A 26,026-nucleotide genomic window follows, 5' to 3' on the forward strand; every position below is an offset into this window, starting at 1 on the left:
CATTGTTGGATCATTTTTTTTTCCAAGGGGAACACTGTGGAGCCAAGCCTCTCTCTACACCCCGGTAACTGGGAACACATTTAATGCCAGCAAACAACAGACATTTTATTGAGTCCCCTAATAGTCACATTATCATTAACAAGTGTTAACAGAAGCTGTTAGTCTCTACAATTTAGCAGCTGGCAGGGCTGATGTGAGAACTCCAAAGCCATCACACTGTCTCCAGTCATTTCCTTTGAGTGAGGTATCTGGGTCTGTTTTACAGCCACAAAGTTTGGGCAATACCTGCCCTTCTTTAAACGTGTCTGTATGTGGGTGTGGACACACCCATGCCCACAGAGAGGGGGAACACAGAGGCTACAACTCCTGTTCTGCTGCTTCAGTTTGGCTCCTGCAAGGAGTTAGGTCCCCTCAGAGGCCAAGCCCACAACCCACTCATTCCCTTACACGCCTGCAGCACTCCTTCCACTGTCACACCTCCGTGTTTCTGTTTGGGAGTTAGAACTCTGACAGCCCCCCATGTGTTATTCTTGCCCCAAGAACTAAGTTGTTTGTTTGTTCCTAATGAGTATCAGGTTAATCAGAGTATTTAGAGGAAACATGGATCTAGCAAAACCTAATACATTTTATAGAAATGCTTCAGTGTGGATTGAACTCTGCTGTGGTGTGTATGCTGCAGACCATACACACGTGGTATGGGAGCTACCTACCCTCACCTCCCACGTGTGTGTAAGAACAAGCAGGGGATGGCCAAGTCCCAGTGCTATCGAGGACATGAGAAAGTGTCTCAGAGCAGCCCCAGCTGCCCATGGTAGAAAGCAGAAATATGGCTCTGGCAACCCCTGGGACCACTTATTTCCTGATCCTGATGTTTGGTGAGACATAATTGCCATAGAGTATTTGAATATACCAATTTGCTTTAAATCCATTGCAAAAAGCCCTCTGAAACAACCTTAGAAGTTTGCAGACCAGAAAACTGTAAAAACTAAATCCGTCAGGCAGTAAAAGAAATTACAATTCTGACTCCATATCCTGAACATTCCCATCTGAGCCCTACACAAACTTATGCAAGCACTGGGGATCAAAAACGAGGATCCAGTAAAGATTTATGTCCACAGGGAAACATTATTTCTGGTCCTTGACAGTACTGAGCTTTATACAGTATTCCACAAATAAATCATATGTGCTGCTTCTGGACCACAGTTGTCAACCTTGGCTGCAGGAATAGGCAGGACACAAAAGCAGGAATTAAGCCCCTGGAAGAAAAAAACCAGAGCGGGGGGTGGTGGTGGTGTTTGTTAACTGGTTTCTATTTGCTTCAGCATCAGTTGGGAGAACGATATACTCACATTAAGATAAAAAAAAAAAGGTAATAAATCTCTTCTCCCAGATTACACAGGAATGTTATATATTGCTTCCATACGATCAGTGATTCTAATTAAGCTTCCAGTCTGGAAATCTGTTGTGACCACAGCTTTTGCAACCTATTCTGTACTCTTTTGAAAAAAGAAAAGAGATGACAACATTTTGTGGCACTATTTTAAAATGTTTCTGTCTTTTCAAGTTTGTCCTCACATAGTACAAAAGAGATTTCTGTTAATTAGAATGAAGATAAATGAAGTGAAAAGGGCTATGAAGGATATTACTCATGTTTAACAAAATTAAAATCTGTTGTTCTGATTTCATCTGTATTAACATTTTATGAGTTTTGGGGTTTGGTTTGGTTTTGCTATTTTGGGGGTTAAAAAAACCCAACCAAACGCAAAAAACCCCAATCAAACAAAAAAAACCCCAGTCCATAACTCTGTCTTGTTTAAACTGTGCTTGGAGGAGTACTGACTGGGTGAGCCCAGAACAACTTCACAGTGTGTGATCAAAGAGTTTAGCACAAGAATTAATGCTTTAGAGACCCAGTAAGACAGAGAGAGTACTGGTACAATATCTGCTGCCCTTGGTATGTGGCAGATATGTTGTTTGTGTCACTTCCTGAAGGTTTTTCTGTATGAATTGCTTCTTGAAATCAGAAACATATATGTTGGAACCAATTAGCTTAATTGTATCTTGTCAGCAAGCACTGGTTAGCACAAACATCTGTAACACTCTACAGTATTGCCATTTTAAAACATGTCTTAGATAAAATCCTAGCCTGCTGAAGCCAATGAGTTGTGCATTTCTCAGGAACGAGACTTCACATACCAAATTCCAAACTTATCAGGCACAGAGCCATAAGAGATAAGGGAAAAATAGGGAGTCCTGCAGTAATTTTCCAAATCCTTGGGGCTTTGCTTTCACCAGATGGGATGGTGCTGTTGGTGGAGGGCTGTGAGGAGCTAAACCCTCCATGTGTTGAACTGCAGTGGCTTTTCTTCCAAAGCACAGAGCCAGAGGGGCCCTTTGCACAGCAGGACATCCCAAACCCTCGGTACACATGTGACAATTCCAGGCAAACAGGCCTAAGCTTCCTTACCCAGGCCAATTACTTAATGAAAACTACACAGCTTATCATCACCATGGTCCCTTGAGAGCCAGGCAGGCTTTTCATGTGCCTAATCCCTCCTGTGCTCAACTTCAGAACACGTATAACACATTTAATGAAGCTTGAAGCTGTATCTGTTCTATATGTAACATTTATATAGCACTGGAAGGACAGAATCACAATGTATTTGCAGTACAGATTTTCCTCTTGCTGCATTTTTACCTAATTGGAAGCAATAAAACATGAGGATAGGGTCTTTATCTGGACCAAACACAAAGTAAACTCCACCAAGTACAATCTAAACACAAAAATCTCTTTTCACAATCATCAAGAATGTGTTTGAAAGAATGTCAAACAGATGCCCCAAGAAAATTACTTCCCCTGCCTCTTTTCTCATCCCAAACCCTTATTATTACTTTTTGATTGATTTTTCTTGGCTCTTACACTCTCTCATGCTGATCTTCTTAGGTGGGCTCTATACAACCTTCCCAGCTTTCTTTTATCCCTCTAGTCTTCCTGCCAATAAATTACTCTACTTTTATGAAAGATTTCTTTTTTATTTCATAGCCATTTTCTCTTGATCCAAAATGAACTATAACTCAGTGGTTGGGTGCTTTGTTTTTTAATGCAACACTTGGTCTGCCAAATGCCTTAAAAATGTATTTCAGCTTCTCTGTTTATTCGAAAGCTGCTTCTTCCAAGAAGGCTAAGAATAATGTGGTTACCATAGTTTCCTTATCCACCACCAATAAAATGCAACTTGGAATACAATAAAACAAAGACGAGACTACTCAAGATGTGAGTGAATGACTGAACACCAAAATCTTCACCCCACATCACTCTCAGCACTACAGAAAATACTCGAGACTCATCAATACCCAGCTTTTGGTCCAGCAGGGAAGATGAGGATAAGCCTGTCTGACTAACAGCTATTTGAGATATTTCAATTCCAACACTTAAGATGGCTGTTCCTGTAAAATTCCTGCCTCATAGATTTAGTGTTTTGCTGCAGAGTTTTTGTATTTTACTGTAATCTCTTGTTCTGGAAGCAACTGTGTAGACAGCACTTTGCCAAGGCTCACTGAAGTTAAGTGATGGATTAATTACCCATAGGAACCAGTCAGCAAAGTAAATAATGTACTGTTTGTTCTTATAGTTTTGTTGGCTCCTGAACAGGCAAGATTCTAGGGAACAAGCCAAAAATAATCCTTTTTCTTTCAGTCAACTGACCAACAAAACCCCACATATGCTTCAAAGATTATACAAATTACACCTGCTTTTGACACATCCATTTGCCTTCCTGATTAAAAGTGATGGAATTTTACTCTAATAAAATGAACTTCCAAGAAAAGAAAGAAAAAATTGTTCTCAATAAGGATGAATAATGAAACAGAAAAGCACCCACATGCATGATGGATATACAGACCTGCTGACAAGCTTATTTTTTTCCTGATTTTAAAGAGTTGTGAAGATTTTCTTCAAAGAAAGTAAGATGTTTTGCCTTTTCCTTTAAAAGAAAACAATACAAAAACCTAGAGGATATTCCATTTGCTGAGACACAGTGACAAGACTCACCAAGGCAAGCACTTGAATGGGAGGGATGCAGAATCCTCTTCCCACACCCTCAGTGTGCACAATGGGACTGACTCCTGTGGTACCTGGCACTCTCTCACAAACACACCAGGCAAATGTGGGAGGAAGCAGCTCAAGATTTTCTGGTGTTCTACTCATGTTTGCTTGACAGGGACAACAGTCCAAGACAGTTAAGGTTAAATCAAAAAGCTCTGCCATGGATATAAGCAATAGGGGAAGAAAATAAAGTAACTCCCTTCCTTACCCCAGGCACCCAGGGCTGTAGGCAGGGATTCTGAGCACTAGGAGCTGGAAAACTGCTGGAAGAGTATTTGCTTTTGCTGTTTTTGAAGAAAAGCTGTTATCCTCACTGTGCAGCTTTCTGGAGCTTTTTCCAGCCCCCAGAAGCTGCACCCAAAATCATCACTGGGTGCATCGAACATATACACAGAGCCTCAGTCCACATAATTTCAGTTGTAGTTTAGCCACAAGACAATATAATACATCTTTTATTCTTGCCTTCTTACCTTGGGAAGGTTGTGCAAAGGTAACAGAGAGAAAGAAGGTGTAAGAGTGCAAGAGATCACTCATATGGTGAACATGCTCCACTCTTTCAATGCAAATTCAGCTCACTGAAAAACCATTCTGTGTATAAGGGGCTGCCAGTTCTAATGCATACAAAAAAAAAGGGTATTTTTGCAGAAAAAAATCTTAGATCCTGTTAGTATGTTGCTCATTGCATCAGTTAAACCAAGTAGCTCATTTTTAAATTGCTGATGTCAAGTGAATCATTGTCAGCACTACAAAAGAAAATAGCTAAAAGCAGCAACTAAAAAGGCAGGTCTTTCACATCCCTGGAGTGAATTTACTGGGGAACAGGAAAAAGCAGTGAAGACCAAGCCTATATTAAACTTGGCACCCTTCTTACCAACCAGTAAAGAACAACGTAGACCAGGGTTTTTTTCAACATTTCCCTTATGCCTTCAGTGCACCACATTCCAAGTGTCACACCAGCTCTGGCTGGGCTGCTCATCAGTGGTTTAAAACTTCTCATCCAAAAACACCCAAGAGGAGAGTCACCTGTGACCCTCCTTTCCCTCAGGAAGAGCACCCCGATGGAAGGCACAGTCCCTGCTGCTACCCAGATGTAAGTGGTTCCCACAGTAAATGGCCCTGGAAGCCCCGTCCACTTTGCCATTACCAGTCAGGCTGTTGACCTGTCCTGTGGTTAACACCCAGAACCAGCATCCATCCTTGTCCTGCCCGGGAGAAACCCCGCAGCCCCGTACCTCGTTGATGGCCAGTTGCTCCCCGCCGCCCCCGGGGTGGCCGTAGCGGTGGTTGGAGCTCCGGAAATCCTCGTACAGGTCCTCCTCGCTTCCCACATCGTCCGTCAGAGCCGTCTTATCCAGGGCCCCGTCAGCGATCACTGCAACAACAACACGGACACGTTGGGGTGGAGCACCAGACCCCCAGCAGCACTGCCCCAATGGTGTGAGCTTATTGGGGTGAGGGGCACTGTGACACAGCACAGGGGGGAAAAAAACAAGGAAACCATATCAATGATTTCAGGGCACAATTCCAGCCCCATGCATTCCCCTTTTTTCCCAAGAATTTTTCTCCATTCGTGTTTTGTTACCATAAACGGTTGCGTCTTTTTGTAGAGTGGAGAGTGTGATTTAAAATAATTCAACAACTGTTGCATGTTGCAAAGAAAAGATTGAGGAAGACTAAGAAAACAGGGTCTGAAAAAAGGCACAGGGCAATGATGACACAAATGTGATTTCATTAGGACATTGGCGTGTTGACAAGAAACTTGACTAGGTAACAAACTCATGTCTGCCACTGTGAGGATTATGATTTACCAAATCTCATCAGGCCAAAGAAGCTCTCACCCTTTGGGAAAAATATTCATGCATTTCTGTTGCCTAAAGGGTGTTTGCTCCGGAATTATCCATTGTTACCACAGGAGGGCCATTCTGCTCAGCACAGCCCCGAACAAGCTACAGGTAATGGAGGGTTCACGATCTGTAGCTAGAACAAGCACTGAAGTCTCAAGATATAAGTACAAGCCTGAGAGATGTAAAATTATGGCATTTATGCTCCTTGAACAGAAGAAAATGGCACTTCATCTGTTGCACAGCCAGGAACTTTTTCCTGAAGTCTCCTCAAGGTATTAGCAAATACCCTTCAGTGTTATGTAGACCAATCATTCTTCCCATCCCTGGGCAGGTAACTGAGCATAAACTTTCTGTTCTCAAAATCTGAAAAATGTCAGTGATTAAAGAAAACATTTGCTGACATTCATCTGGATTAGGAACTGCTGGGGCAACAGTTTTCATGACAAAGATTGAAGATGAAGTGAAAACAGATGTTATCAGCACTCCTGATGACAGTCTTTGCTGTCCAAGTTACACACTATGTCACACCCAAAATTCTTGCAGAACAGGTGGAAAAAAACACTTTGAGCTTGACCTTGTAGAGCTTGGATAGGAAAAGCACTAGTCAGTCTGGGGACACACAAACCTGCTCTTGAGCCCTAATTTCGTTCCACAGTGCAAGTGCATCTCTTGAACCTAATTGTGCCAATGGGCCAAAAAAAAGGGGCTAATGATTCATTATCTTATTATTATCTGAAAGCAAAGCTCCTCAGTAATACAGAATAAACTGCTCTCAGAGGTTACAGCCAGACCTGCTAAGCTCATTCTCATCAAAGCTTTCAGTACATGGGATGGGTTGCTAAGGCTGTGCCATCCGACTACTTGTAAAACAGTGAGGTGTAAATTCAGTGTAGCAGCTCTCAGTTCAGTGCAGTAACTTGACATCAAAATGATGAGTATGAGCTATTTTTAAACTAAATACTTGCCTATTTATGTTTTGAATTCAGTAAATACACACAACACAGCAAAGATGGATTCATTGTCTAAACCTGGAACTCCACTCACTGTTGATGGCAATTCAGGACATATGAGCTTATGATTAAAGCAGAATTTTCTGTGCAAGTGTGGAACTACCCAACCATTCAACTTTAAGTGACATTTCACACAAAAAATGAAGCATTCTCCTAGCTTTGCTCTGACACATCACATCATTCATTATACAGAAGTTCTGTACTGAATATGTGCCAGTAGTATAGATTGCATATAAAGCAGTTCTGGGGCTAAGACCAGGTCCATTAATATAAAACTCAAAACCAGCTGAAATGCCACTGATATTATAATTTTACGCAGAGTTACCATGGTTTGCACTTAAATTTATGTTTTTAAAGACCATTGAAGTATCACTTTTTCCTCATACACTGTCTAAAAAACATTTGTCTGATAGTAATGAACAAATTTCAGTGTGTTAGTGCAGCAAGAGAAACAAATGAGAAATGTTTTTCAAAAACAAATAAAAATAAATCATTTATAAGAAGGAAGTCAGCAGTCACTTAATTCAAAACTTCCTTTGCAATCTTTGGTCTTATGCTTTTCCCTTATTTTACACATGGCTTCATTACTTTTGCCTTATGCATCTTTTGCTATTTTCACTGCTAACAGTAATTTTCAGCTTGAAAAATGTTCATTGACATCTTTAAAGCTTTTTTTGTTTTTTTGCCCCCACATTTTCCTATTTGTTCTCTGGTCAGTGCTTAGATGAAAAAGCAAAAGCTCCAGGGAGATATTTATCTGTGTTACTTAAAATGCTGTGTACCTCTGCTAAGTGCCTTGAAAGCTGTGCCTGCTTTTACTAGAGATCTGTTTTTCTTCTCTGATCTTACCAAGCTCATCAATTCTCTGCAGTCTCAAAACCTGCTACTGCATTTAGGATTAGTTTTCCTGACAGAAAAGTCCTGATGAACATACTGCACCAAAAACACAGTTCACAGGCAGGAGGAAGCTCTCAAACCTTGAAGCAGAGTGGCCCGAGGTAGCCATTACACATTTTCCCAAACTAACTAATGCTGCAGGGAAGAATTAAACTAGTGAAAAATAAGAATTTGTCCTGTAGCAGCTGACATGAAAGACATGACCACAGAGATATAAATAAATAAAACAGTAGTCTGGAATGGTGACCCAATGCACTAGAAAACCATCAAGGAAGTAGGAGAATGAAGGCTTTTAACATAGGTACTGACTTAACATGCACAGCATAAACTAGGTCAAGTAGAAGAGAAGCAAGCACTATACAAAAATCTCAAAAGACAAGTTAGCAGAGATTTCTGAAATAGTCTATCAGCTTCCTCAAGAGCACAGCACTGGGTGGACAGGCTGCTATTAAACTGCACAGCAGCTGACCCTGATCCCTCATTCCTTCCCCATCTCTGTTTAACACTGAAATCCATTGGTACAGTCACGTCTGGCCTCTCCATGTCCCTCTGAAACTGCTCTGACCTGTCCCTGCCAATCAGGCAACACCAAGGAACAATGTTCTGTCAAAAAGTAAAGCCATGTATCAATTAGCTCAGGCAGACTTCTCCATATTTCATACCTCTGTCCTGATAGATTTCACTAATTGTGGCAACAAATTCCATAGACAGGAGCAGAAGGAAGGCACATCACTAACATTTAGTACAACAACCTTCTGTACAAGTATTAAAACTCTGCTTTATACTATTGTTAGTCCAAGCTCAAGCTCAGGATTTATGTCATTACACTACAAAAGCAGATGGATAATTCTAGCAATAGCGGCCCCTGAAAGAATGACACATGAACCCTTTTTTATGCATCCATACAGATAATAAGGTGTCAAGAACTGACTCCATGAAGAAATATCTTGAAGTACGAAGCAGCAAAACTCATACAAAACATGGCACTGAAACCAGCACCTGGCCCTGGTTGTCTGAGTCCAAGTGCCTGAGCAGACAGCACTTAGGCTACGCGCAAGGACAGTCACAAAAACAAAAGGGAAGAGCTCTATACAAATTTAATGAAGCTTGATCAAGGTGTCCAGGAGAAGGAGGTGTATGGGTTCCCCCTGACACCTTCCTGCAGGCTTTGGGATGCAGGTATAAGCAGGCAGCAGTGGGAAGGTTCCTGGCGGGGCTCAGCTTGTGCCCCCATCTTGCTGAAAGGTGGTGCCAAGCAACTCTAAAAGAACAGTGACAGAGCTCTCCATCCCATCAGAAAGCCACTGGAGCTGTTACCAGCCCTGGCTTCACACAGAACAGCACTCTGTGCCTGCAGTGAGGGACAAGCCACAGCTGTACAACTCATTGCCACCCCAGCCAGTGGCCTGCAGCTGCTCCCTGCTTAGAGGTACGTTGGGATAATTCAAAGGCAGCTGCCTGTACAGTAGGATTTTTACTCTCGGGAGCCACAAAAAAGCCTCTCTGACACTGAGGAGCAAAACATCTGGACAGCCTCGATCTTCATGACCAACAGAGATGGCAGGGAGGGGAAAGAAGGGAGAAGAGGTTTTGTGTTGTTCGTCAAACTAGTGGGAAGCCAAAAGAAGTTGGGATTAGATGTTCTACTGAAGGTCTCAGAAAACAAGTGTTAACCATAGTCCAGAGTTCAGTTAAGACTAGTGTCACCTACTACAGGTTTGATATGTCTGTGCTCCTCTGTCAAAGGATGGACCTGCTTCATACATTCCAAATGCCAGGAATTAGTGAACACAAGTTGTTGTTGAAAAAAAACCAACCAACAAACCAAACCAAAATAACCTCCAAACCCCCTATACAGCTACCTCCACCAAAAAAAAAAAGTTAAAGAAAAGTGTTCTGCAGAAGCACAGAATAAATTTCTGGACCAGTTTCCTCAGAGGAGCTGGACACTACAGTCCCAGACTTTTAACAGAGCTCTCTCAAAGTCACAGAGGTTTCTGTCTCAGCTGGAATAAACCCCGGCAGCTCCCCGCTGGCGAGGAGCTCCAGACGTGTCTAGGTCAGAAGCCTGACCCAGGACTGAAGGAAAATGGGCTAGAGGCATTTTCCTAAAATGTTGCTTATCTGTTTTCATTTGACTTACAGTTTACAGCTTTTAGGGGTAAGGAACCCCTGATGATTAGGGACAGCTTGAAAAGCCAAGAGCATTTGTAGTTTATTAAAAGCACATTATATTGACAAGAGGAACAACTTTTGTGTATTTGAATTATCTCTTTCAAGTGTGTTTTTTTCAGTACCACATTCACCCATTTCATTTGTCTCTGTAGCATTTACATTTAAAATAATTCAGTAAAATAATAGTGGAAGCCTGATTTACACTCACAGAGCAAATTAATTCAGAGCTAACAACATCATCCCCTCTGCCTCACTGAGCACAGATTGCTGTGGTTGTGTGCAGCGCCCACAGGAAAGCGCAGTGCAGCTGCTGAAGGAAGTACTTCAGGAGACTGAAGATGATAAACAAGTAAAGGGAGTGTGTGGGGTGGGGAACCAAACCCAGACTACACTGCCATGTGAAAAGGGCCCCTCTACCCTCCTCTTCACCCATCCTGGACTGCTAAACCCTTGTCTCCCTTAGAAATAGCTGCCACAAAAGTGCTGCAGTCTCCATCAAGTCCTGTTCTCAATTATGTACTTCATTTATCAGATATACAGAGGTCCCTATGCAGCTGCCACAGTAAAATCCATCAGAGTGATGTCATCCCACTTCTGCCCCAGCAGTGCAATTCTCCAGCTCTTACTGTGCTGATGGACCCTCTCTCATCACTCTGCTTATGGTTGTGGGCCAGTTTAACAAGAAGAGGGAAGTCTGACAAGGAATTAGCAACATGGGAACAATGACCAGTTAGGATGAGCTTCATGAGGAGACAAAACCCCAACAAAATAAATCAAAAAAACCCCGCAGATATGGTCCTTCAAAAGCAAGCTAAGGTCCTCACGATGACATTTCTGAGAAGGTAATGAAACTGTGTTAAAATAAACTCTGAGGAAGAAATCACAGCCCAGGAAGGAGAGACAGAAAATATTTCAGGGGAGAAAGCAAGCTTCACCACCTCCATTTTAAAGGAACATTAAGAAGAGAAAACATTCTACATAACAAAATTAAATTAACATTTTGGTATAATGCCACAAACAGAATTGCTGTTGTGAATGAAACCAGTTCCTAATTAGCTGAGGTAAAGAGCAAATCTGTTCTTGAAAACAAAAAGGACAGCTCTTCACTGGAAAGCTGAGCACAGGTCCTCTGTGGGTCTGCTGGGCACATCACCCAGGGTAACATTCATCAGCAATAATGCACTGAGCCACCCACTCAGGTTTCAAGAGTTTTTAAATCCCAATTAGAATCTAAATGACTTGCAGGGAGGCTTAAGGGAGTTCTCAGCTCTCTCGGGTAGCAGAGATAATTATGGGGAAGAGAGATGTGGATTATGAACGGCTCTGCAGCTCCGACTCCCACGTCACCACTTGCTGCTCTGGCAGCTTGGCCCGCTTTGCCCTGGCAGGCACGGGGCAGAGCTGCCCCCAGCCCCTTCCTGGCTGGTGGAATGATGGTACAACTGGGAGAGGGGGAGCAATTTAAATAGTTTGGAAGAAGAGTGGAAATAACGGGGAAAACAGATAGGAAGTCACATAAATATACTTTTTTGATCTAAAGCCTAATCCTTTGTTTAAAAATCCTTCTGTTGTACTGCACACAAACTATTAATTCACTGGCCACATTCCCATCACAGCTACTGACTTGGAAAACAGCAGGCACGTCCTCCTGCTCCACCTATTTGTTGTTTATTTACTCATGTTTGATTACTCATCCATACTGACGTGTTTGCTCTCATTTTTCAGGTGAATGTCTCTGGAAATGCTGTTTACTTTATGTCTGGACATGGGGACCACTTCTAGTTCAGTCCTTTAAGCCCTATCACAATCTAAACATTAAATCAATCTTAGCAATCAAAACTAGCACACAAATCCCTTCTGGTGTCCAGGCACGTTCTTTACCATATCCTTGGTAGGATAAACAGGTTGGAATACCTGGCACATCATTTACTGTCCCAACAAGTAGCCTTATTCATTGAAGTAGCTGCTATTTAAAGGAGTTGGAGGAGGGGGGAGTTAGGGGTTGTCTAGATGAAACCATCCATCATAATTTTTTGAACGTTTCCTCTGTGGAATACTAAAATGGTTGCTTTTCCTGTTTGTAACAGGTAACAAACACTGACATTCCAAACTCATGTTGAATTTTCACCTGTCCATTTAGCTCTGCAGCTTAGCCCTGTGCCTGCTATGTCTGGAAGTAAAAATCAAACCCAGAACAAACTGCCCTCCCTTGAAGCAAACACCAGCACCACCAACAGCAAAGCTGCCCCTTCATCAGACAACTGAGTCCCAAAATACTGACAGGCTGCTGGTTTGGGCACAACACATCTGACACTGCCTGGAGGGCGTGCTCAGAGTCCATTCAGATCAGCAGTGTCCTCAGGGGAGCTTTTAGCTCACCTGCAAAGATGAAAATACCACAGCCATGTGTCCACATCCACTCATTCTTACCCAGAAGTGCAACAAAAACTGAGGAAATTCAAGCAAATGAGCCAGGAAACCAGAACAATAGTTATTTACAGTGGGCAACACCTACTTCAGCAAACATAGGAGGTAAAGCAACATCAAAGAGTGTTAGTGCAGCTGACAACCCTGACAAACATGGATTGGACAAGATTTTGTCAATAACATTTCAGGCATTTATTTGTTTTATCTGTTTGTTTTTAGGAGAGCATCTGCTCCAGATGAATGCTTCAGATTTTCAAAACCTTGTAGGCATATCCCACAGGTTGGAAGATCAGCAACCTGGCAAAAAGAGACACACTGTTTTCTTTAAAGATTATTCCCACGGGTTCCCCTATACGATCACACCACCTGCCACTACTTCAGTGCATGGTTACATGTGGTATCCCTCCTAAAGTTTCCTTTGGGTTTCTCTCATCTTTTCCTTGCACAAATGTATGAAACTTGCCTGTGGGAACACACAAACAAAAGAGCCACTGTCTTACTGCTCTGCCTTCACTTAATCTGAGGTTCATCTGAACCAAAGCCCTGGTGCATCCTCAAGCATCCCCCAAAGTCTGTGTTTGAATCTTGTTTTTCTCCTCCAGAAAAAAAAAATACAAAAGAGCCTCAAAGACTTCAGACAAAACCAATACTTCTAGTCATCACCAGTCCTCAAAAGAAGACTTTGAATGGAAAACATTCCGCCATTCTCTGAGGAATTGTTATTCCTCCTACTTCTGCAGCTACTTTCCAAGGATTTAAATGGAGTTTTCTTAATGCAAGTGTGGTTGTGTCCCAGATCTCACGCTGCCCTTGTCTGTTTTAATTATATTGATTTAGCCATGATGTTTTTTTCACCTCTGAAACAACTTCCTAAGAACACTCCCTGAAGAGTGTTAGAAACCCAAGTTCTGGTGGGCTCTCACAGAGCCTCCTTTCTTGTACCTGTTACTTTATTAAACAAAGGAAAGAATTCAAACACATTGTAGGAAATTCCAGTTGATTTATATTTCCAAAGATTCTGTGCTTTTAATGTCTTTACATTCAAGCTCACCCTCAGAAGATCAACAGCTCTGAAGCTGAGTCTTTGCTAAAGATTTTGTTGCAAAAAAGCAAATAGTTTTCTTCAGTCTTAAGTCACAGTCTAGAAACAAGAAAATTCCCCTATACTCTAAGCTTTAGCTACTGGCCTGGAAAAGACCACACTGTAAAGAATGGTTAAGATCATTTTTATGAAGAATTGTCACTAGGATGTAAAACAATTCATATCACGAAAGTCTATAAAATGTTGCACTCGGTCATGCCAACTTTGCATGGAAAAAGACAGACATGAGTCTTTCTTATAGCAGCATAATCCACTTTATAACTGGAATGACTAAAAATGAAGAATTGCTTTCATAATAATTTAAAGCCTTGACAATGCAGCCACCTTTGGTTAGAGCAAAACTAACTCCAGAGCCTAAAGGAGGCCTGCAAGCCCAAAGCCAGTTTAACCAGGCTGATTGGTGACACAGATGCACTGGGCACGGGCTGTTTCCAGCACAGTCAGCACAAAGAGCCACTGCCTGGCACTTGTGAAAAGCAGCCTGTTTATCTAAGTGTCTGAAGATGGATTTAAGAGGCTAACTTCGAACACTTAAATTTGAAAAATGTGACCTTTGTTTTTTTCCCAGAATTCTGCATAATGCCATAAATCTAGTCTTTATCTTTGTGAAGCTATCCAGGCTGACAAGTGGCTTATATCTGTGACCTTGGACCACAGAAGTAATTAAAAATGAATGCCACGAGAAGACTTTCAATTGCTCTTGTGCATTATCAAGTGCAAGTCTCAAGGGGCAGCAAGATTGTTTTGTTGACATTATTTTGAATGACCAGTCTTCATGTAACACACAACACATCTTCTAGTTTCATGATGGGGATGCAGTCTTTTCATTAAAAATACTGCTAAAACTGCTTTACCTTTAGGAAATCCCTCTGTCCCAGTTTATTTTTTAATCTGAGTTCTAAGAAAATCCCTGAGATCAAACTACCATATATTTCTGAAGGGAAAACAGAAAATCAAGGATTAATATTATTTAACTACAACAGCCACAATAGCTAAGGGATGAGGCTCTTTGAGCATACGTTTGAATCACGCAATACTGCACAAACAAAGGAGTCAAAATCAGGCTCTGAGTTAGTCAGGGGGATTCTTTGGTGTTATTCAGAACAGATTTGAGAGATCAGCTCTGAGCAAGCTACAGGACATGGGCAAGTGTAATCCAGTCTTTATATTGTGAATAGACAAAGACACGGGAGCATCTCCACTGGAAGATGGGTGCACAACAGCAGGGCACCAGGTCAGCTCAGTTTAGAGGGACCTCAGGGACAGAGACAAGGTGGACATTTCAAACCCACTCAGACATTGCATATTTACTGCTTTGTCAGTGTAAACTTTGCTGCTGGAGTCCAGGACTGACTGGCTTTAATATTCAGTGGCTGTGTTGAAGACCAGCTCTACAAAGCAATGAAAGAAGGTTGGAACACAGGGGTGACCTGGATGAGAGTCTCCTGCCCTCATTGCTTGGCTGGAGTGTGCTTCACACCAGATCCAGCTGCAGGCCCCACACCAGTCAGCCCTCACTACCCCTCCTCCTCAGGGACTCCAGACTTCCCTGATATATGTCATATATGTGAAAGACTTTGCACCAAAATAACTTCAGATTGGGAATGGATGGCAATATTCATAGGAACTATACAGAAGGACAGGCCTTACAGCTTTATACATTTGACACTGTTCTTACTGGAGCAGGAACAGAGCTGTCCCGTGTGAAGTGTTTGCTCCCTGAGGGTGCAAATAGGATATATTACTGCAAATCAAATGTAAGGAATTATGCTCAAGATACTGGACCTATTGATTGATGCCACTCAATAAATTTTCAAATATCACAGGGACAAAAGGAGACTTCATGTTCAATAAAATGTGAACTGGTGTGAGAAGGTACCTTATTTCAGAGTGTTTTCACAACCTTCAGCTCCAGGTCTGAATTGTTGCTGGATGTGACCGATGCAATCTCACCCTACAGCAAAAAAACTCCTCCAAGGAAAACATTATTCTTCTTGAAATATATCAAGTATTCAATTCAAAGCCATTATTAATCAACCTTTTAAATAGAGAAAGCATTCTGTCAAGGTCACATTGGTCAGGGTGCCTTTAATAGTTAAATTCATCACTTAGGATGTTTCCTGTGGGCTTCAACAAGGAAATCAGAAAAGCAGAATTGATAAGATCAGCATTTCAGCAAACTGTGAGCCTGAGATGCTAAGTGTGCATTTTGAACTATGAATGCCAAATGACACGTTACCACTTACAGATCAGTGGAAGCAACACAGAACATTTTGGAAGCTTTGAAAACTAATTTAAAAGTTGAACCCATCCCCAGCTGGAGATGGCAAAATTAGGTGGCAAATATAATCTCAATATTAATTAACAAAAGCTGAACAAGGTCTCTTAGAAAGGTAAGAGAAGAAGAAATCTTTTCAGAAGTGAAATTACCTAAAGCAAGTCCATCCTTCTTTTGGCCAGGACATACAGCATTCAGCCAAATGCAGCTGTACCTAAGGCTCATATCAGAAAAGGACACTCTTCCAGAGGAATGGCTGCAGCACTCAAAATCATTGTTGCAAATTTTACAGCAGTGGTGTAACTTGTTTGCAAAATCAACCCAGGCTAAAACAAGGCCAGTCCTTTCCAGAGCAAGTCTCTGTGTGTTTTAGTGCATTGCACTGGTCAACAAACCTTCAGTTCTTTATCATTTGTTCGAGCTCATGAAACAAGCACAATAATCTTTTCACTTAAAGGCAGGTATGTCAAATATGATCTTTAGTGTGTTTAGCCAAAATATAAAACATATAATTCCACAGTGCCACTGTTACTGTTTCCATTTACTAATTGATTCTTATGTAGATCCCATATGCCACCAGTTTTGATAGGACAATACTTTGTTTTTGAACAGAAACTGTACATTTATCATTTGTCAACCCTCAGCTTTTCCAAAGCAGCTAAAAAATAAAATAAAATAACTTGCTCCAGATTCACAATTTCAGAAACATGGTCCAATTTTCCAGACTTCTCTCCAGTGACACTGGAGAGGTCTGACTGAGGGGCAGGGAAAAGAAAAAAGGAACCCAAGCCCCTTGCCACCAAGCTTTAGGAGTGCTCAGTGTACAGGATTACCTTAAGTCTCAGATACACTGGAGGGAGTGCTGTGGTTTACTGGTTACACAGTGACTTCGTCCTTCAGTGTCTAAAAAAAAAATCACTGTGCCTCAGAACTAAAGCAAATGGTGAAGGAATTCTTCCAGCAACAACTTGCTAATTTAGAAGTCAAATTTAAATTAACCTTATTTTCCAAAGGTCTTATGCCTGATGCATGTTCATTTAGGATGACCAATCTAGGCATCCAGTTTCTCCTTTGCCTGACGATTTAACCAAGCTGATTTCTCTATTTTTGCAGCTGAGTTTTTGCCTGAGCTTTACTCTCATAGATCAAAATTTTATGTTTTGAACAAAGCAACACAAAATTCCCATGTTCTGGTATCTTAGTATCCTTATTCCATTTCAAAATGAAGTTTCAAGGAAAACAAAAACAATCTTCCCATATTTATAAAAATATTATTTTCCCCAAACGGAAAACTGCTACAGAGCATGATGTGGTTGAGGTATATTTAAAATTGCAATGAAAAGGCTATGTGTAAGTATCTGTGCATTTTAAGTTGACTGGATGAAATGTAAACACAAAATCCGTCACTTTAGATTATATTTCTGTGAAACCAAGCTCCCGGTTTATTTTCATATTCATTGTGAATGGTTCTGTGCAGGAACATCTTTTAAGTTAAGGTATAGCTCTTGTCTCTGTCTTGTAAATTTAAATAACTATTTTCAGCTTTGGTGGTATTCCCCTGCACCAGAAGCCCAACTTCAACATTTCTGAGTGACAGCCTATGTAATGCAGGATTATTACATCAAAGGGCAACACTGAAGTATCAATAAAGGAAAGAGGCCCCCAGGAGACTACTGTCAAAAGATATAAATTTCTTCCTCCAATATGAAAACAAAAAAACAAACCACCTCTAAAACGAATTCCCAGAAGATGCCTGTCCAGCCTGGAAAGCCATCCATCTTTGCTTTGACAGTGGCCAGTGCTCTCAGTACCAAAACCATTTGTTTTACTTGACAAGTACGGGGTGTGTAAAGAGCGACCTGGAGAGACCAAGAGGAGGGAAACCCCAGCAGGGCAAGGCACACACGGCGTGGGACTGCTCTGCACACCAGTCAGGTCTGCAGTGCCTCATCTTAACAGGCACTGATTTCTCCCCAAAAGCAGCCATGGGAAACATTGGTCTAGTGCTTCTCAGTTTCTGCAAAATCCAGAGTTCAAGGACAGATGAGAATAGTGAGAGTCTTGTTGATTTATTCTAAAGGAGATTTAAAAGAGAATTATTCTAGTGATTAAAATCACAGAGTGAAGCAGATAGCACATGCTGGGGATCATGGAAGTTTAGCATGCTGTTAAAATTCATGACAAAATTTAGGATGCATTTTGAGTCCAGAGGGCCATTTGGGTGCAGCCCTGGCAGATATTCCAGGCACATCCCTTTGGTGCTGGGCATGCTGCATTCCCAGCGTGTGGCTGAACTGCAGCGCTCCGTGTCAGCCTGACTTGGGGGGATGCCGCAATGCAGCGCCTTTGTGAGCGCCTGGGAGAGCAACGTGATTAACACACCTCAGCCCCTACCCCGGCTGGGGATGGCCAGCACTGCTGGCAACTGCAGGCCTCCGCAGGACCTGGCAGACAAGTGCAGAGGATACTCTTCAGCCATTCCGGTGTTGCCCCTTCTACTCACAAACTAGCCCAAAGCAAACTCACAGATCTTTACAAACTGGCTTTTTGTTATTATCAACAAAATGTGTTGATCCTCGGTTCTCCCCTTCTTTCTTCTGAACAAAACCAAAAGATGAGGGAAATAGGGACCCACATCACCCTGTTGCAACCTCCCCACCTTCACTGGCCTCAGCTTTGTAGAGCTCTAAATCCCACTGTGTTAGCCAGCAGCCCCTCCAAGGAGGCCATCCTGCAGCTAGCAGAGCCATTATACGTGCAGGTGATGTATATAAATCTCTTCACAATCCTGTTTCCTCACACCTTGATTAATTACATTTCTGTCTGCCTTCTTTCCTTTCAAACACAAATGTAAAGGACAGCCTCCGAAAATGGGACGTTTTTCCCCTTTGGAGTCCCTTTCTGAACTCAGCAGGTGCAATTCCACTGAGGGCAGGAAACTGCCATTTCTAGACTCTGTTCCTGGCGTCTGCTTATCTTTCCTGCTGAAAACGTAGCAAATGTCATCAAAGTGTATCAGAAGTTAAACAATCCCCTTGACTCCAGTACCCCTTTGCTGTAAATACAGGCTGAGCTTGTTTGAACTGGAAATTGCCGTTCTTGGGAATAATTGCTCTGTACACAGCACTGCCTCCAATCGATCCCAGGACACATTTTCTGAGCTGTCTGAGTTTTCATTACTAACCTCACAGTAACCTTAAAGGTTTGAGCTCTTTCTCTACAACAAACTGCACAGATCCTTTGCTGCATAATCTCAAAAATGTCAACAGCAAACCAGTCAGAACAGACACGACGGTACTTGCCTGATTTCAATATAGTGTGGCATTTCCAGCCTGATAAAGCTTAGAGAGCTCTCTGAGAGGGGAAAGAAAAACGCTCCCCATGTGCACATCTCTCTTTCAATGGTGAACAGATTGAACAAGAAAACAAGAACAGATGAATTCACAACTAGACAAGGTAGTAACAGAGAGATGATGAAAAGTATAATTAGTACCTCTATTCTAATTAGTACTCTAAAGCAACAAAATAGCGTCCTTTGATGTTGGCCCTCCCAGATGTTGGCTGAGGTGAAAGCAATATTGTTGGCACAATCTGTGAATATTTCACTTGTCCCCATCATTTCTCATCACATTCTGCAGTGGTTGGAATCACCAAAGGTGTGAATTGTCACTTCAGAGAGGGCTTGGGTACTAAAACCCAAAATCCAGGAACTTCTGGTACCCAAATACTGTAGTCATGGATCATCACAGTTCCAATGGCTCCACCACTAAATCTGCAGCATCACTTTTTAGCCAACTTCAGTTTAATCTAGCCTTTTAGGAGGCAGAGAAGCATATTATCAAGATGATACTGTTTTGAAAAATGGGTTCTGAGACCGGTAAAAGAAACTGGGGTTGATGAAGAAATTGGTAGGTTTTCTCAGGTCCAAAATGATGGCAGCTGAAGAACTGACCTGGACATTGTGAGGAGAAGGCTTCTATGCTGCTGGTGACAGTGCTGAGGCATGGCTGTGTACAGAACATATTTGATTCTCCTGTCCCTGGCTATTGCCAGAACCAGTGAAATCTGCCAAACCCAGGAGAGATGAGTTTGGTCTGTGTGAGGATGAATTCTTGGCTTGACAACTATTTTCCTTTCCCTTTTGGGGAATGGAAATAGTGTGAACTCAATCTCACCACAATTGATGCTAGTTCCTCAGTTTGTTCCTCAGAATAATCACAATTAGATCTCCCTTTGGAAAACAACTGCAGGGAAAGGAGAAATCTGCATCTAATTCAGTCTCCTGTCAATATTTTGCTAGGCACAAAAATCAACATCTTCAGCACGGTCACAGAATTGATTACCTGAAAATAGGAGTTTTAGGTAAAAAAAATTCTCACATTAAAATTCCAGATATTTCCACAGTCAACAACAAAAGTCAGAATCACACAGTGTGCAAAGAGAGCCCAGAGCAGACACTATCCCTAAGGCACCATAAAGGTGAGATCACACCAGGAGTCAACAGCAAGAGAAGGAATCATGCAGGACTGCTCAGTGGGCTCACAGCTGACCACCCTGTCTTCCAGCAGAAAGAGAGCAGCAGCAGCAACTTTATCAAATATTAGCAAGCAAAGGGGAGGGAGGGATTGGGCTGCTTCATATCCTGAACAGATTTTTCTTGCCCAAAAAGGACCCATAATGCAAAACATTTTTCCCCCCAGTTACTAATTTATACATACAGCATCAGTGAGTGAGGCTGTTATTACTCATACCCTCAGTGATCTCACTTTTCTCTGTGTTATATGGAAAAAGCAGAGCTAGACCAAGTTGAATAGGAAGGCAAGCAAAGAAAGAGCCCTGAGTATCACAGTACTGGTTTACTCCAAATCACTAGAGTTACATCATTTTCCTTTCCCACACTAAGGCACATCTACAAACAGAAAATTATCTTCTGCTTTTAAGAAGGAGCTCTAAAATTTGTACTCAGCCTATACCCCTTCCATCCATGATTGTCCCTCTCTAATACCCTCATGATTCAAAGTTCCTTTCCCTCCTGATGAGGAAGGATCCATCTTCCAGCATATTGTCAGGGCAGAATATTTTCTAAATACATTGTTAGTGCAGTGCAGCACAGTACAAACCTTTGAATGTGCCACTCCTCATCTTTCTATTCCATTTACTCAATTTATTAAGAAAAAAAACCCCAACTCCTAAAAGTACAAATACTATATCTGAACTCAGGATATTCTAAAATTTCTCCTAATCTGCCACCTTTCCTTCTCAGAATCACTGGTTAAACACTTGTCATAATTTGAAATTGGCCCCCCTGAGAGGCTGGGGGGCTCAGAGGTGACTGGGTGCCAGGACAGTGTTCCCTGGAGAGCCAGTCACTGTCCACGTTGTTCGCTTCTGCTCACAATCACATATCACAGCCCCAGAAGCTGTTGGCAGCTCTGTCTGGGTTGTTTTGCTGTTGGTGTCTGCTGTGTGTAGGTGTTGAAGGCCAGGGGGTGGCTGGGCTCCTTCTCTGCCCCTCCAGGGGGAAGAGGGGAGCCCTGCAGCCCCCCTAACTCTGCCTAGGCCAGAGCTGGAGACAGCACTGGAATGAGAGCATGTTTGTGAGGGATGAGACTCACAAACAATGGTAAGTGGGAGAGAGAGAGGCAGGCCCTGCGGCCAGGCCCTCTTCTCCTCCCCCCCTGTGCAGCCAGGCCGCAGAGCAGGGCTGGTTTTCCCTCTGGCTCTTTAGAGAGTGGATGTGAGGGCTCAGCACTGCAGCAGAGCAGGGCTGGTTTTCCCTCTGGCTCTTTAGAGAGTGGATGTGAGGGCTCAGCACTGCAGCAGAGCAGGGCTGGTTTTCCCTCTGGCTCTTTAGAGAGTGGATGTGAGGGCTCAGCACTGCAGCAGAGCAGGGCTGGTTTTCCCTCTGGCTCTTTAGAGAGTGGATGTGAGGGCTCAGCACTGCAGCAGAGCCAGGACGGGCCGAGGAGGCTCCATTGCTGGGGAGGAAATCCCAGGCAAGAACTGGAGACGGACCCCAGAGAGAGAGAGGGGGGCCCGGGGGATGTCTGTGCCGTGATCTAAAACACAGGACAGCCGAAAACCCGAGGAGAAATCAACAGTCCAGGACACAGACACTTGATAAGCTGAACTGCACTGCAGCAGCCACAGAACCGAGGTACGAGAGGGAGAGATCACACAGCAGCAGAGGAGCAAGGGCTCAAAGCTATCTTCTTGGACTTCGTGAGGAGAGAGACTGCAAGAAACAACTAGAACTTGGTGAGGGGGAGTGTTCAGGAGCCCAGAACACTCCCACGGCAAAGACTGTGTAAAGTATCAGCCTTGAAAAGCTGCTTCTGGACTAAAGTAGTTAAAGGAGGGACTTGAAAGGACTGACTGACAAAAATGTAAATATATATATGTATAGTTGCTTTTAGTTTGTACAGTATATTTATTTGTGTAAATAAATGTATATACTTCCCCCTTCCTCTTCAGAAGCCTCTGGTCTGAAGGTTTCTCTCCGGTGTTAGGATAAATTGTGGGAAGGGGTGGGGGGAAGCCTGGAAATTGGATTTTGGATTTCTAATGTGGCTCAAACTGCCACAACACTGCAAGGAAGGCAAGATCTTTGACCAAATCCACATACTCTTTACCCGTACATCATCTGTAGGCTTTTACAGGATGATACCAGCCCCACAGCCACAATTAAAATGCTGTAGAAGGGGCAGATTCCTTCTTGCTGCCACTCAATATATATTAATCTCCACTGTAGCAATAAGAGAGGATTTGGCCCTTGGAAACAACATATGAAGCCACATAAATATGTTCCAGAAATAGTTTGAAACAATTCAACTACTGGAAAAAGCCTCTTAAATCTCTGACTAATGGATTGCATTTATCCAGTGAGAAGCAACAGGCAAATTTTGGCTTGAGAGAACAACTTGTGAATTGTATTCCCAGGCCCCACAAACATCTTAATCTGGGTTCTATTGAGAAGGATGTTGAGAGTCTGCTTCAGTTTTCTGTCGGTCCAGCATTTGATTTAGATCTCCTTCAATCCTTCCCCTGCTGCCAGATGACCAAGTGTGCAGCTGAATGCAGCTACGTAGAGATAATGACAACGCCGAGATGGCCTGGAGGCATTTCGGCAAAATCTAGAGCTCTCATTCCCAATGGGCATGCAATACCATTTTTAGGAGTTGCTGACCTGTGTTAGAGAAGGAATGGGGTCAGGAAGGCAAGAAAACACAGAGGTAGCACAGCATTGCTGGACTACAGTGAGTGAGACAGCCCACCAAAAACTGCACGTACCATGAACTGTGAGCAGCACACTGCTGCTGAAAATATCCCCTGAGAATGTTTGGCTTCTGCATTCTGTGTCCCACATACTAGGAACTGATCATGTCAGTAAAAAAGTTAAACACCATCAGATCTAAATTAGTCACAAGCAATGATTTTTGTTCATTTTTGAAACAGAATGGAGACTCACCACAGATAAGTTCTATAGGAGGGGGGGTACTAAGCTGCCTAGAACCTAAACTTTATCTCGTACTTCCTCCCTACATGACTCACATAGTTTGAAATACCTGTGGGACCATCCAGGTACCCTAATAAGTCTACAAACAGTCACAACTCAAATACTTACACAACATGCCACTGAAAGTGGAAAAGGGGGACCTGTGAAGTCATCTTCATCCTTTACAAATACATAACAAGTTAGCAGGAAATAAATATATTGAAAACATAGCTGTGCTCCTAACTGTGCAGAAATTATTTAACCCAACTTTTTCCAGAGTACAGGAATATAACTAAATTTATTTACTGTGTAGTAATAAAGAGGTCACTGAAGCCAATTTCTTGTATTGCACCTCAAAGCGTAGGTGGTGGCCCAGTGTTCATTCTGACCTTTTCTTAACAAGGCAAGACTGGAAGGGACCCTCACGAAGTCCTCTTGACCACCCATCTGCTCCAAAACTGAATGAACAGCCACAGTGGTTTTTGAGAAAGGCTTTCCCAACCTCCTTCTGAAGACCTTCACTGATTGAGATTTCACAGTCTCTCCAGCTAATCTTCCCAGGGCTTCTCCTAGCATCCATTCTGAGTTTGCCACAGATTTCCCAGCCCCATCTACCCCCCAATTCTCTCCACCACATAAGAAACAAATTATTCACTTCACAACACCTTTTTAAGGCATTTCAAGATTCACAGATTCCTCCATTCTCCTCTACTGCACACCCCTAAAATTATCCAAACTTCTGTTGATTGTGTTCCCCAGATTACTCTCATTACTTCCTTCTGGATCCTCTCCAACTCATCCCACAGCATTCTTATTGTGGTGCCCAAAAATATGCACTGTATTTCCTTTAAGCCACTACACATACACTTAACAAGTCAGCCTACACACTGTTTCATATGTAAAGCTAAGCACACCCAAATGACAGCATTAGGAGTTCAGGTCAGCTTTATTTTAAATTACAGAGAAGAGTGATGTAGTGATTTTAGACTAGATTGGGCAACAAGAATATATCTGCCGTGAACTGGCTCCAGTGTAGTTAAATTAAGGGTACTGTGTTTCTGGGCACCAGTAGCTGTTGCTCTCTTCACAGAAGTTCAGTGCTATTCCTTGAGAAAGGTGCCAGACAGCTACACACCTGCTCTTTAAACCCAGCACAACATGTCCTGGCACAGTCACACTCCGATTTGGAAAATCTCTTACTGTGCCTCTTGATGTGCACTGAGCACAGAAAGCACAGTCTCTGGTACCCACTTTGGCCTGAACTTTCAACACCCCTCCCGAGAGCTCTGCTGAACCTGGATGTCTCTCATTTTCACTTACTTACTGCAGCTCAGGCAGATCCTGGAAAGAGACCTGTCAGTTCTTATTGTGTGCAGCTCAGTGACCTTCAGGAGACAATGGCCTTGCTGTTGAGCATTTTGTGTAGCGAAGAACCGAGAAGAAAAGCACAGAGCCAGGTCCCTGTCTTGCAAGAGTCACACCACTCATTGATCTGTTCTCCCTAATGCAAAAGGACAGAGTCTTCCCTTCCCTTTTTTTCTACCCAGTTAGCCTGACTATAAATGTGATTGCACTGATAAACATCCACAGCAAGAGATCATTTGCCCAAACTAATTAACTGCTGCCATCAAATCACCATGTAATATTTCCACTAGGAAAGTGTGGCCTACACTGCTGGGTGACATTTAGCTTTTAATTGCCCTCAGTCATGAGCAACAAAATATCAGATATTATTATTTGTGTTGGTTAAAGTTCCTCCTCTAGATAAAACACAAGCCCTGTCCAATACCATCACAGGAGCACTAATGCACTGGGTTAAGCTGCAGCAGAGGCTGAGGTCAGGGGAGCTGCCTCGGTACACGCTGGATCCCCCAGCCCCCAAAGGGAAGAGGACATGGGAAGAAGGGGATTAGGACAATCTGCTGCAGTGCAGCATCACTGGGGCACAGCAGGGAGGAAGGAATGCTCAGGGCAGTAAGTCATGCTGAGCAGAATACTCCCACTCAGCCTGACTCCAGCCAAGGGGAACGGGGAGCAGCGCAGTCAGAGGGAGCAGAACAACACATTCTCAAGCCTACTGCTCTCACTGGATTTTGAAAGACTGTAACCAGCAGGGTTTGTTCGGAGGGGTTTTCATCTGTGCAAACAATGGCAGAGCAGCTGCCCTGGGAAATGCTGTCTTGCTCCAATTAGCTCATGGCCTCTCACCAGCCGACTGTCCCGAGAGCAGCAGCTTGCAGTGGGACCATGACTTCCAGCCTCACTTCAAGCACCAATAGGAAATTGCTCTGGCCAATTTGCAGTTTTTATTTTAATCTCTCAATAAACCTGCCTGTTGACTTTGTTCTGACAGTACCATGCCTGTGCTGTGGAGACCAGAGAATCCAAGGGCCTGAAGCCACTGCAATAGGAGCCACTCAGCTGATGCTGGTAATTAGGACCAGCTAAGAGTCCAGTAAGGCATGCACCAGCATTTTAATGCTCTCCTAAATCCTAGGGTGGGCAGGGCACCCAGGCAGCAAACACAACAGCTTTCTGGACTCCATCCCACCTGGTATCTTGCAGCCAGCAGAACAGCAAGGCTGTGCTGGGGTCAGGAATGAAGCTGTTAATTCAAGGGAGTGGCTCACCTTGCTGTACAGCATGTGTATGAGGAATAACAAGGTGATTTAAAAATTTTAATTCAAGACTGG

General features: G+C 42.9%; 1 protein-coding gene across 2 annotated transcripts in view; it reads right to left on the bottom strand.

The window, feature by feature from the left end:
• ARHGEF4 (Rho guanine nucleotide exchange factor 4) overlaps positions 1 to 26,026 on the bottom strand; it is a 220,795-nt gene that overhangs the window by 43,008 nt on the left and 151,761 nt on the right. For both annotated transcript variants that reach the window (XM_051781535.1, XM_051781536.1), the window contains one exon: positions 5,338 to 5,477. In XM_051781535.1, coding sequence (XP_051637495.1) covers positions 5,338 to 5,477 — 140 coding nt within the window. The remainder of the gene's footprint in view (positions 1 to 5,337; positions 5,478 to 26,026) is intronic.

This window comes from Manacus candei, unplaced genomic scaffold (assembly GCF_025592945.1).
Source record: "Manacus candei isolate 608988 ecotype Guabito, Panama unplaced genomic scaffold, ASM2559294v1 h1tg000015l, whole genome shotgun sequence".
In the NCBI taxonomy this organism is placed as follows: Eukaryota; Metazoa; Chordata; class Aves; order Passeriformes; family Pipridae; genus Manacus; species Manacus candei.